Source organism: Poecilia reticulata, chromosome 10, assembly GCF_904066995.2.
Source record: "Poecilia reticulata chromosome 10, P_reticulata-male-v2, whole genome shotgun sequence".
Classification (NCBI taxonomy): Eukaryota; Metazoa; Chordata; class Actinopteri; order Cyprinodontiformes; family Poeciliidae; genus Poecilia; species Poecilia reticulata.
In genome coordinates, this window is record NC_088839.1 from 27,221,411 (window position 1) to 27,234,884 (window position 13,474).

Genomic DNA, 13,474 nt, shown 5'->3' on the forward strand with positions numbered 1-13,474 from the left:
AAATAAATGTCTCCAATAAAACTTGGGTAAAATGATAAAAATTTAGTTACTTAGTACAACAATGAGTTACTGTAGAAGAAGGCTCAGCAGCTGATGTGCTATAAAAAATAGCATATCAGTTATCGAAAAAAATGGATTAGGAAATGTATTTCTTATTTTGAAATGAGATCATTTATTTGAACGATTTTTTATTTTATTTTAGTATTTAAAATACCAATATTTACACATAAATTTATGTTTTGGTCTGACTATTGACATAATTTTTAATATTAAATCAGATTTTATATTCAGTTACTACTCAGTACTCAAGCTGTTGTTTTTGATCAAATACTTTTTACTCTTACTTAAATTATTTCTAGGGAGCCGGTTATTGGTTTGACTTGAGTAAATATATATATTTTTTCATGTTGCTTTTACTTGAGAACAAATATGGTTTCATTCTGTCTTCATTTCTGTGCTGGACTCTGAAGTAAGATTGCAGTTCTGACAATGAGCCAACAGGTGGCGACGTTTAACAATCACAAACCTTACGCCAAACCAAAATCAAACTGTTTTTCTCTGATTTATCTTGCTGGCTGTACATATAACCTGTACAGACATAAGCTACGTGTACAGATCATAGACATAATATATCCTATTGTGACATATTCACACTTTGAATTTTTATGACACATTGTGTGTCATATTCCTATATGCCTTATATTATGTCTATGGTGCAGATAAAAAAGATGGCGTTTTTAAACAAAAGAAGAAGACAATGTCTTCTGTGATTGGCTTTAGAAAAAAGGAAGTGACTCACCTTTCAAGAACAAACTGTTAAGCGGGAATAAAAAAGTCCATATGTACAACCTGTTGAAACAGAAAACGAGTTATAGATTTAGATATTGTGCACGAAGAAGAATAAATGAACACCATAGTAAGACGGGACTGAAAGGTAAGTAAAGTCTGGGAACGTCTGTGGATGACTGGAATCCAAATTTAGTCGATCCTGTCAAACTGCAGCCTTTGACAAGATGCAGAAAAGCAGTGGGAAAAGGAAGTCAGCCATTACGTTTGGGAAAATGTTTGCTTAATAAACAGACTTTACGCAGTAAGTGAGTGTAAAATAACTGATACAGGTATTTTGATTTTCTAATTGCATAATCGGTAACACTTTATTTGAAGGGGTGTTCATAAGACTGTCAGGACACTGTCGTAAATACGACATTAACATCTGTTATGAACATGAAGGACTCTTTATGAATGTTTATAACTTTTGCCGCTAAGTGTCATTCGGTAAATAATGACACTTTTAATGCAAAGTTGCTTTAAAAGTTGCATTAAAAGTGTCATTTTTCATTAGTATCATTATTTACCAAATAATGCAAAGGTGGCACCTTGCATTTGAATCACAATATTTCCAGTTTTTGGACGATTATGTTTGTGCTCTAGTATTACGTCTCGTGACTGTAAGTTTATAGTTGTTTAAAACAGTAATTTAACAGATTAAACCGAGGCTCAAAACAAAAAATCCAAGCATCATATTTGAACAAAACCTCAGTACTAAATCCTGGATATGACGTCAACAGAATTAAAAAATAGACTACAAATAATATTGTGTTCTTACTTAAACGTATTTCTATAAATATTGAAAACTGCAACATTAAAATGGAAATTAGATTTTTTTTTTCCTCTGATAGTAATGTTTATTTTTGGGTTTTCTCCTTTATATCTAGCAGGAGCATAAATGGCATGAAAAACAGACAGTGTAAGAAATGGAAAGTGAATAAACTATTGTCATTTCCAGAGTTCATTCCCTGTCCCACTGTGCTAGTCATCCATGCATCACTTGAATCTTCTCCTTTTTTTATTATAAACTTTATATTAAAACAGAAAATAATAGTTATTTATAAACTAGGCATAATTTCTGTTGTTAATCATTTCAAACACACCTTCAGATGTACAGTGCTCTGTTATGACTGATGCAACGTCATTTTGTGTCTTAATAGGTTGTTTTTGTGAGTGTTTGGTATTCTGCTATGAATCAGCTTCAGCTGGATGTTCTTGCAAGGGAAACATTGCCACCTGGGGAGGATGAAACGCAAAGGAAAACTCAAAGGTCAGGCCAACTTCCGATCAGAATAATGGCTTATTTATCTTAATCTGTGCTCAGTGTAATTATGTTGGTGAACAGAGTTTGTCAGCTACAAACATGTTGTAGGTTGGTTTTAATTTTAAAATATTAAACACTGGCTTTATATCATTCACATTTTCTGTTGTTCTGAAGGTCAGAGATCCAGCAGCACATTGAAAATTCTGTTAAACACGAAACCGATCTAGGACCGGTTCCAGTCCCTGACCCAAGCTGTGTGTCCATGAAGAGTGACTGGTCCATGCAGTCTCCTCCCTATTTCAGTGCATCCGTTGATGAAAGGTGCAATAGAAAAAACATTTTATATAAAAAGAAAAATGCATTTTCTTTGAAACATGCAATGAAATATGTCAGAATTTCTGTGTTTTTGTTGCAGAATCAATGCCAAAAATCACCTTTCAGGTGTTAGCTGTGCTTCGTCCTGGACTAACAGCTCAAAAGAAGACATCATTAATTTTAAAGCACTTCCATCTGCTGATCAAATGTAAGCTACAACTCATTCTACCAAAAAAAGCAGATTTTGATACGATTAAATGGTTACTTGTCTTTGTATGACCTGAAAATTAAGTTATTTCAAAACGTTCATACCAGTGTTATAAAGAAGTGGATTTAATAATGTAGAGCTTTTGTTTTTGTTGTTGTTTCCTCTGTATCTTTTGTTGTTGTCATTAATTAATTTGTAAATTTGTATAAAAGTACTTCTGTTATGTTAAAGTTAATGTTTCTATCCAATGTTTTTCCTCAACAGAAGTCATCATAGAAAAGACTTATTTTCCTTTCAACCAAATGACAGTGACTGCCATCTAAAGGGATGTGAACCTTCTACAAAGAAGTATGCTGCTGGAAATTGTTTCATATTCACAGGCTTTTGAAGTGTTATTATATATAGAAATAGAAAGCAGATTTTAAAGTGATATTAAACTCACTGTATAAAAATAACACACATTAGTTCAGTTAATTGGTGAATATATCAATTAAATCTGGATTTTATCAAAGCTATGTGATGCATTACCGCTATAACAGTAGTAGTTCAAGTGTGTTTAATGTCTGTGTGTCCATTAGGAGAAAACTGGCCTGTTCAGACTGGACTGAACCTGATCTCGAACCTGGATTCAAAAATAGTGATTCACGCTCCAGAAATGGACTCCATGATGCAAATCACAGGTGAGGATTGGTTTTAAATCCTTTATCATGTGGGATTATGATACTTCCAGCTGTAAAGTCTAATCTTTGCCATTTGTCATTCTGTGGAAAGACAAGTAGAGACTCTTTATCTACCACTATTCTTTTAAATTTCTCTCTCAAGAATCAATCCCCTTCAGAGTTTCTGAAGGTCTTTCAGATAATGTTTATCGGTTTGCTTTGATTTAGGGATTACTTAATTGCAATCCTTATACTTGACCATTCTCTCTATTTTGCTGGTATTCTGACCAGCAAAATGGCCAACAAATAATCTGCATAGTGCGGTAAGAGCAGGATGAGAGAGACCGCAGGCTAGCTGATGGCTGCTATTGACTTTTTTAACACTGCAGAAGAGCTACAGACTGATCATCTCTTATTGATGCAGTAAATCATGCAAAAGGAGCCCCAACCAATCATTGAGGGCTTATATTATACTGTAGATGGACATACAGTACTGTTAAATAATGGTGGTGTCATCTAATATTCTTATTTTCTGACTAGCTGAAGTTTCTGTATATTAAAATAAATTAACACTCTGAAAGCATCATTTGTGCATCAGTTTTACTTTTTAAATTGAGAAATAAGTAAACTTTAATAGTATTCATAATAGGAGGAAATATTCTGATCTTTTAATCTAAAATTTGGAAAATCCTTTGAACACATGCAGAATTGTTACTCAAACCTGTTTATAGACTTTACAAAATGTCTGTAACTGAAAGTCAATACTAAGTAATGACGAGGGCTTTGGATGATACTGGAATCTGAATGTTTTTACTTTGATTTCTTTTGAGATTTGAAAATGAGAGCATGAAGTTTACGAGGCACCAATCAACCCAGCAGCACTTCAACTCCATATTTATGGTCTGTACATCAACGCCAGGTCTTTTCTAATTGCTTTACTGACTAAAAATAATTTGGTTACCAAGCAGAAGCAATGTTTAGATATTTTTTGTTTGTTTTCCTTCCATTTCATCCAGCCCATGTAATTAGTTTTCTAATCTGTTTCAGGTTTTGGAGGAAAACATTGTTGCTTTTGTGAAGAATGAATTGAATCACATTTCTAAGGCTGTGGCTTCAGGTTGCCCAGAAGACGGTCAAAGCAATGTGAAGGATGTGTCGAAGGGTGAGGATGAAGAGCAGAAGAGGAGCAGCAGAGAGGCAGTTCTGAAACTTGCCATGAACTTCCTGAGGATGATGAAGCAGGAAAAGCTGGCTGACCTTCTACAATGTGGTGAGGATTTAATGTGTTGGCTAAATAATAAAGTAAAATATTTTTTTTGTGTTTTTTTGACTGATGTTTTAAATATTCTGACTCGTCTTTCAGGGACTAGTGCTGCAGTTGGTCAACGTAAGCTTAAATCTAAGCTGAAAAAGAGCTTCCAGTGTGTGTTTGAAGGGATTGCTAGAGAAGGAAACCCAATCTGTCTGAATCAGATTTACACAGAGCTCTTCGTCACAGCGGGCGGGAGAACGTCAGTCAGCGATCAACATGAGTTCATGCAGATCGAAACCGCGAGCAGAAACCCAGACAAAGGAGAAACCAAAATCACGCACGAACAAATCTTTGAGAGTTCGCCTGAAAAACTTCGACCGATCAGAGCGGTGATGACGAAGGGGGTGGCTGGCATTGGCAAGACAGTCCTGACACAGAAGTTCGCTCTGGACTGGGCTGAAGACAAAACCAACCAGGACGTCCACTTTGTGTTTCCATTCATGTTCAGAGAACTAAATGTGCTGAAAGAGAAGAAGTTCAGTTTGATGGAGCTTGTTCATCACTTCTTTACTGAAACCAAAGAAATCTGCGAGTTTGAAAAGTTCCCAGTTGTTTTCATCTTCGACGGTCTGGATGAATGCCGACTTCCTTTGGACTTTCACAACAACGAGATCCTGACGGATGTGGCGCAGTCTGCGTCAGTGGATGTGCTGCTGACGAATCTCATGAGAGGGTACTTGCTTCCTTCTGCTCGCCTCTGGATAACCACGCGTCCCGCAGCAGCCAATCAGATCCCTCCCGAGTGTGTTGACATGGTGACAGAGGTCAGAGGGTTTGCCGATCTGCAAAAGGAGCATTACTTCATGAAGAGAATCAGGGATGAGGAGCAGGCAAGGAGGATCATCTCCCACATCAAAACGACGAAATCGCTCCACTTGATGTGCCACATCCCCGTTTTCTGCTGGATCACAGCCACAGTTCTGGAGGAAGTGTTCAAAACCAGGGACGGAAAAAAGCTGCCAAAAACTCTGACCGAGATGTACATCCACTTCCTTGTGGTTCAGACCAAAGTAAAGAGTTTGAAGTATGACGGAGAAGCTGAGTTGGATCACTGGAGTCCAGAGAACAGAAAGATGATCAAGTCTTTGGGAAAACTGGCATTTGAGCAGCTGCAGAAAGGAAACTTAATCTTTAATGAATCAGATCTGGAAAATTGTGGCATAGACATTCGAGCAGTCTCCGTTTCTTCAGGAGTGTTCACTCAGATATTCAAAGAGGAGAAAGGAGGTCTGTACCAAGACAAGGTGTTCACTTTTGTGCATCTGAGTGTTCAGGAGTTTCTAGCTGCTCTTTACGTCCATTTGATGTTCTTCAACTCTGACGTCAATCTTCTGGAAGACGAGAACTCATCTGAGTTTGAGGATTTCTACCAGAGTGCTGTGAATATAGCCCTCAAAAGTCCCAATGGACATCTTGACTTGTTCCTCCGCTTCCTTCTGGGCCTTTCACTGCAGAGCAATCAAACTCTGCTGCAAGGCCTCCTGAGAAAGACGAGTGTCAGTCCACAGACAGATATTAGCCCAATTACCATTAAAAATACAAGTAATTACATCAAAAAGAAGCTAAACGAAGGTATTTCTGTAGACAAGAGCATCAGTTTGCTTTACTGTCTGAATGAACTGAATGATCTTTCATTAGTGGAAAAGATTCAAGAGTCTTTGGCGTTGGAGCAACTTTCCACAGATGAGCTGTCACCTGCAGACTGGTCAGCACTCGCGTTCCTTTTGCTGTCCTCAGAAAAAGACCTGGATGTGTTTGAGCTGAAGAAATACTCTGCTTCAGAAGAGGCTTTCCTGAGGCTGCTGCCTGTGGTGAAAGCAGCAAACAAAGCTCTGTAAGTACCGCTATGTAATCATAGCGGTAAAATCAGTAAAATCTACTAGTTCACTACCAAAAAATTATTTATGCAAGATATGAAACTGTGATCAAGTCGACATAATTTACAAAAATACTACATTCTCTGATGTTGGCTTTTGGCCTTCCACATTCTCATATTGTTAAAAAATACTTGATTGTGTTGCAGTGTGAATGAAAGTAGCCCTTTCACAATAAGCAATAAATCAATTAGTTGCATCCATCCATCTGTTTTCCTGCACCCTCGTCCCTCAGTGGGGTCTGGAGGTGCTGGTGCCTCTCCAGCTAACATTCCGGGCAAGAGGTGGGGTCACCCTGGACAGGTTGCCAGTATGTCGCAGGGTAACACAGAGACACACAGGACAAACAACCATGCACACACACACACACACTCACACCTAGGGGCAATTTGGAGAGACCAATTAACCTGACAGTCATGTTTTTGGACTGTGGGAGGAAATCGGAGTACCTGGAGAAAACCCACACATGCACAGGGAGAACATGCAAACTCCATGCAGAAAGACTGGGGCCGGGAATCGAACCCAGAACCTTCTTGCTGCAAGGCAACAGCTCTACCAACTGCGCCACTGTGCAGCCCTCAATTAGTTGCATGATAAATTAAAATGAACTCTTTTCCATTTGCATGATTTATCTTTCTACAAAGAACTTGATGACATAAATCTTCAATCTGGTGCTTTTGTCTCAAGTATCCCTTTTTTAAGACAAATTTGAAACTTCCTAATTAGTTTTATTTGTAGTTTATTTTTTGTCCATTTATTTTGGATATTTAAATTGTCTTCTAGTTCCAGTTAAAATGATCTTTGAGAATGTGTTTTTGCATTTTTATGCCATTGCCATTTTATTACTTGAAAATGGCATCAAAACAACAATATTATCGTTTATCGCAAAAACTTCTGGGACAATTTATCATCCAGCTAAATGTGTTATTATGGGCTTTTAAAGCTGCAGTATGTAACTAAATACTTTTTTCACATATTTGTTTAAGCTCTCAGTATGTCCTGACAGTATACTATAGATAATCTATAGATAGAAAATCAAACTCTTCTCCTCCCCCCATGTGGCTCTACTGCCATCTGCAGAAACATAGTCCCTATTATGTTTTTGTTTTTCTTCATAGTACACATTCCAAAGAAATAGCTTATTGTATAAAATCAAATAGACAATTTCTGGAAATAATTTCTACAAGTATTTATGTGTAGAAATTGATTTTAGCCTGACACTTTTAAAACCTTTTCTTTTCAGGCTGAGTGGTTGTAACCTGTCAGGAGTGTCTGTTACTACCCGATAGTAAGTCCCGCCCACTCCTCACAACTCTTTGGACTCACTACGGCCCAGTTCTCTGTCCAACAGGTCCGGAAAACCCCCAGAAACTCGGGTCTTACCCTAGCAATAGTTTGTGGAGAATAATCTGTTTAAACTGGGGTCGGAAAGGATTCGTCTAGCTCTGACTACCTTCGATCCAGAAGTTATGACCTTTTACAGTTGAGGAGCAATCCGCTGAGTAGCCCTCACAGCGACATAACCCCTACAACCACTCCTGTTAACGGTAGCTCCTTTCCTAAAATAACGGCACTTGTTAACGGCTAGATTAAATTTAGTGACTTAGATTTAAGTCCCAAGGTCATTATTTTAGTTTTGGCTAAAAGCAACCTATAAAACATTTCTACTGTTTCCTCCCAGAATCAAACTTCATAGCTATTTCACAACCATCAAAGAACTTTAAGGTGACTCATTAATTGAATGTCCACAACATCTTTTAGATTTTCTTAAATGCTAATTATTTTATTAGTAAGGCAATTTTTGCAAGGGTCAGTACAGCTTAATTCAGTAGCAGAAATAATCAAATAAGTAAAATCAATAATCTAGCCTATCTTTCCCTAATGCTGACACTGAGAGCTAAAAAAGGGAAACTTTGAGAGAGACGGACAGAGTTTGGCATTTTGAACCCCAGAACTGGCCTGATGATGAAGAAGGTGTTGCAGCAGCAGGAGGTTCCCAGTACAGGAAGAGTACTGACTTAGAGCGGCAGGTCTCGGGCCTCAGGGTGACTTCCTCATGCGCGTAGCGGTCCTCAGCTTCTTGTCTTGCAGCTCTGTAGCTCCCTTCTCCTCGTCTCACGATCTTCCTGGTCCCACGGAAGGAACACACCAGTTCTTCCTCTTTGCCTTTGTTCTTTGTCTTTGTCTTTATCTTTGTCTTTGCCTTGGTCTTTGTCTTTGGGGGTCTAAACCCAGCTGTTGAGAGAAGTGCGATTTGAAGCCACATGTTGCGGGGCTAACGGGTTGGTCCCCATGTGCAGAACAGTCTCCGGTTCTGTGGCCCCGGCTCTTCTTCAGCTGCAGAGTTCTTTGTCCATCTCCGTCTTGGCTCGAAGCTGCCTGAAGGATCCAACCAATGATTCCTCTGTTGCACCCACCTTATAAAGGGTTTATCCACCCTTTTGGTGCGTTTACATTGGCTAGCTTTGTTGCTGTGCCTGTCTCATTGGCTGACTGCTTGGACAGATGATCTCATATCCGTCACTTTGGAGACCTCATGACCTGATGTCTGTTCTAATGTCCCCAAGTTGCTCAACAGTTCCTCCTACCTCTGTTTCCTGCCCAACCTTTTCTTAGGCAAGTTGAAGTTTAGCAATAAGGCCTTATCTTCTCCGTTCTCCTATCAGTTCCTCTTTTCCCCTGACCTTTCACCTACCATCTACCTTCAACACAACATCAGTGACCTTTAATTACAGTTACAACATTTTACACCTTTTCAAGTTCAATGTCAAAATCACATTTATAACCTTTTAGTTTATCTGATTCAACATTCATTTATAATGTTATAATAACCATAACTTATTAGTTACTCTTATTATAATCATAAGGTGAGTTATTACAGACATTTCTGAAAAGAACCCAATAATAATCCATTATTCTAATTATCTGATACCAAATTACAGTTTCTTGTTTCACCTTTAAGTACTTCCACAAGTGTAAGAGTAAGTGTAAATATTCTTATAATCAAATCAACATCAACCACTGGTTAAACCAATATTAATTATTGCCATAATTATAAGTCACTATTTTAAGTATTTTACTGTGGGTTTTATCCAATTTCTCAAAATGTTTAGATTTTATTCTTTAAAAACCTTTAATGCTTTAAAATAAGGAATGGTCTGAATTATTTTTAGACTGATGCAAGAAAGAAACTTCCGCTTTTCTTCAGGAAACCAGCTTCCTGTTTCATGACTCTCTTTCTGCCTGACTTTGATTTTTTATGATTAAATAGAAAGAAGTAGAATTAAAGCAAAGTTTGCAGGACACAATAACAACACACACAACCAGATTCATTTTATTACCGTCTGACTCTACTGTTGGGTCTTGATGTCACCTATGTCATTAATTTTAAGGTAATTTTATTTATTATTACTATTAAACTAAAATCTCCAGCATGGGGAAGTGGGATGAGCTCGACTTTTCTCGACAGGAGGAAGCTTTGAATCGTTGTCCTTGGTGCTCAGCTCCCACCCATCTGTCCTGAGAGAGCTTGACCTGAGTAACAACGACCTCAAGGACTCAGGAGTGAAGCAGCTGTCAGCAGGTCTCAGGAGTCCTAACTGCAAACTGGAAATACTCGGGTCTGGTTTCATATTTTTGTTTGATATTTTTATTATTTTAAATAAGATATAAAATGGGCAGGTGTGCTTTATTTCACAAATAATAAATACAATTGCTGTGAACTGCTGTCTTCGCTGTCGTATCACATTCAGTGTAGTTTGTTAAGTAGTTGTTTTAAGGTGATAAAAACGTTATTCTTATGATTCTCTAATAGAAAACTAATGGGTAGAGTTTTTGCTGAACAGTTGTCCAAAATGTCTTTTTTATGTCAACAGGTTGAGTGTCTGTAACCTCAACAAGAGGAGCTGTGAGATGCTGTCCTCTGTGCTCAGCTCCAAATCCTCGGTTCTGAGAGAAATGGACCTGAGCAACAACGACTTGCAGGATGCGGGAGTGAAGCTGCTCTCTTCTGGACTGGAGAGTCCTCACTGCAAGCTCCAAAAGCTCAGGTCAGCTTAAGCAGTGGTATTCAATATGAGGTTTAACAGACTGATGGTATATGAACACACCCATCGATTATTATTCTCTCTTTCAGATTACTGTAAACCCACACTTGACCCAAACGCTGTTAACAGACAGATAAATATGTACTGCGCAGGTTCAGAGTCTCTTCCTGATTAGGTTGTGGTTTGTCTGCAGACTGTCTGGGTGTTTGGTCACAGAGGAGGGATGCAGGTCTCTGTTCTCAGCGCTGAGCTCCAACCCGTCCCATCTGACAGAACTGGACCTGAGCTACAACCATCCGGGAGAGGCGGCAGGGAAACTTTTCTCTGCAAAGCTGCAAGATCAAAACTGGAAACTGGATGTTTTAAGGTATCAGCTGGATGAATGGAATGATTTCTATGTGTTGATATTAGTAGATCATTATTGTTATTTTACACAGCTATGTGTGTTGTGTTATAGAGTATATGGTATATATACATTAGGGAGGAGTTGGTAATTATTCTGATTGTTGCTATGCGAGTCAGTTTATTATTTCTTTATGTAATGTAATTTACTTATTTCTTTGGCACTGTAAATTATACCACAACATGTTTTTAATTACACATTTCTGATAATTATTCAATCGCTAAGATGTATTTTATTAAATTGGATTACATGTTCACTTCCTCTTACTTTTTTTCAAAGAAATAGTGGTAAGCTTGTTATTTTGTTCTTGGTTACTTGTTAATAAAACTACAAAAAAAACCAAACCACTTGTTGAAGGTTTATCTTCTCGACCATTTTTAGAGATGCAGCAACTACTTTGAGCTTAAAGAGACTGAATTGCTTTGTCTTTTTTTTACAGGATGGAGCCTTTTGGAGAACGATGGCTGAGACCCGGCCTGAGAAAATGTAAGTGTAGTTTTAAATAAACTTTCTATATTTCACCTGAAACTGTACGCTGCAAAAACACAAAATCAATCACAAAAAGTATTTTTGGTTTAGTTTCTAGTGCAAATATCTTAGTATACTTGAAATAAGACAAAACTAACAAATAAATGTTCAGCAACATGTAGGAGTAAGTAAACCACAAAGTACTTTACAAAAGACATAAAAACAGAAAATAAAACAGATGAAAGGCTTGTTTTAAGTTAATAATTTTGATTAAAAGTGTTTGTTCCACTGATAGATTATTTCACTTATAACATGGTAAAATGTCTTATTAAAAGTGAAATATTCTGCCAGTGGAACCAGCACTTTTTAAAATGGATATTAATGAATTATGGACCTAAAACAAGATCCCATATCTTTCTGAAAAGTTACTGATATTTGTACAAGAAACTAGAAGAAAATTACTAGAAAATATTTTGTGTTTTTGCAAAAGTAAATTAACACACCATCAATCATTATTCTCTCTTTCAGATTACTTTAAGACCACATTTGACCCAAACACTATTAACAGACAGATAAAACTGTCTGACGACGACAGTAGGGCCGTTCATGTGAGAGAGGACCAGTCATATCCTGACCACCCAGAGAGATTTCAGGACTGCCCTCAGCTGCTGTGCAGTGAGGATCTGACTGGTCGCCACTACTGGGAGGTGGACTGGAGCGGCTGGGTGGATGTTTCAGTGAGTTACAGAGGAATAAGCAGGAGAGTGGAGAGAGCAGACTGCAGGTTTGGTGGGAATGAGCAGTCCTGGAGTCTGAGCTGTTCAGATGGGGGTGGGTACTACGTTTACCACCAGAAAAAAAGATCATTTATCTCACACTCATCCGCTGCACCCAAGAAGGTAGCGGTGTATGTGGATTATCCGGCTGGAAGTGTGTCATTCTTCAGAGGCTGTGGTGATGCTCTGATTCACCTCTACACCTTCAGCACCACCTTTACTGAACCTCTGTGTCCGGGGGTCGGCTTTAGATTCAGGTTCAGGTCCAAGACTGATTCCTTTGCATTGTTATACTCCGTGTGATTACGTTTTACAATGACTGACCCGATGGCTCAGTCTACCACCCACCCACTATGTATTGATTTATATTTGATGTCTGTTTTGGTATGTTTTACTGTTTATATTTTTTTTTGTACTTGCTGCAGTGTCAGTTGCCCATTTGGGACCCAAATAAATGTGAATCTGAATCAGCAAATTAATCATTCACAGAACAGAAATACATAAGAGTATTAGGGGCACAATAAGAAAATGAAAAAATAAAATAAAGTCATAGTATTACAAGAAGAAAGTCATAGTATAACGATTTTATTCTTTTAATACTAGAGCTTTATTCTCGTAAAACTGACTATTCTTTTAGGTTGTATTCTTGTAATGTGACTTTATTCTCATAATTTCATTAACTCTTTCTTATTATGGTCCGAATACTCTGCTGTAGTTTAAAATAATATTCTAAGTAACTCTGAAAATATGTCATCAGCAAAAGCATGAAAAGTGATAAAATCTATTACATTTATCTTTAACGTAACGTAACGTCAGCAGGTGAAATAGCTGGAATACTTTGTGTTGTGCGTGCTGCCCTCTGGTGGACATTATGTGGAAAGACATTACAGCTGGTGGAAAAAAAAAGTTTTTACTGTAGAAATGATCTAAGAGACATTATTTAGCTGTGGGGGAAAAAAACTAAAAATCCCTGTAGATTACTTTGTAATAAAATAAATGTATGTTTTTTGACCAAGCTTAGTCTTTGTCCGGATCATTGCACAAACATCTCTTCACCAGTTAACACAGTGAAGTGTAAAGAAAATGTATGGAATAAATAAAAATTTAATTTGTAGAAACATTTTCTCTGCCATTTTATAGTTTAATTTTTTTAGTTTTATTTTCCTAAATAAATGCTTTAGCTGGAAATAACTGATGACCACATATGTTGGTCAATAATATTGATTTAATTTACATTATCATTTAAAATCAAAGTGGTTTTATGCTGAATTAATGATCCATTTCTTTTGCAACATGAACATCAATCTGTTATGTAACAAGA

General features: G+C 37.5%; 1 protein-coding gene across 1 annotated transcript; it reads left to right on the plus strand.

The window, feature by feature from the left end:
• Window positions 1-304: 304 nt before the first annotated feature.
• Window positions 305-13,459, plus strand: LOC103471666 (uncharacterized). Its single transcript, XM_081611794.1, has 16 exons — window positions 305-934; window positions 1,989-2,098; window positions 2,267-2,413; window positions 2,508-2,615; window positions 2,880-2,963; window positions 3,194-3,295; window positions 4,105-4,174; window positions 4,322-4,544; window positions 4,638-6,420; window positions 7,704-7,728; window position 8,269; window positions 9,933-10,080; window positions 10,336-10,509; window positions 10,700-10,873; window positions 11,349-11,395; window positions 11,906-13,459. The coding sequence occupies exons 2-16, from the start codon at window positions 2,019-2,021 to the stop codon at window positions 12,454-12,456; spliced, it is 3,717 nt and encodes a 1,238-aa protein (XP_081467920.1). The 5' UTR covers window positions 305-934; window positions 1,989-2,018; the 3' UTR covers window positions 12,457-13,459.
• The last annotated feature ends 15 nt before the right edge of the window (window positions 13,460-13,474 follow it).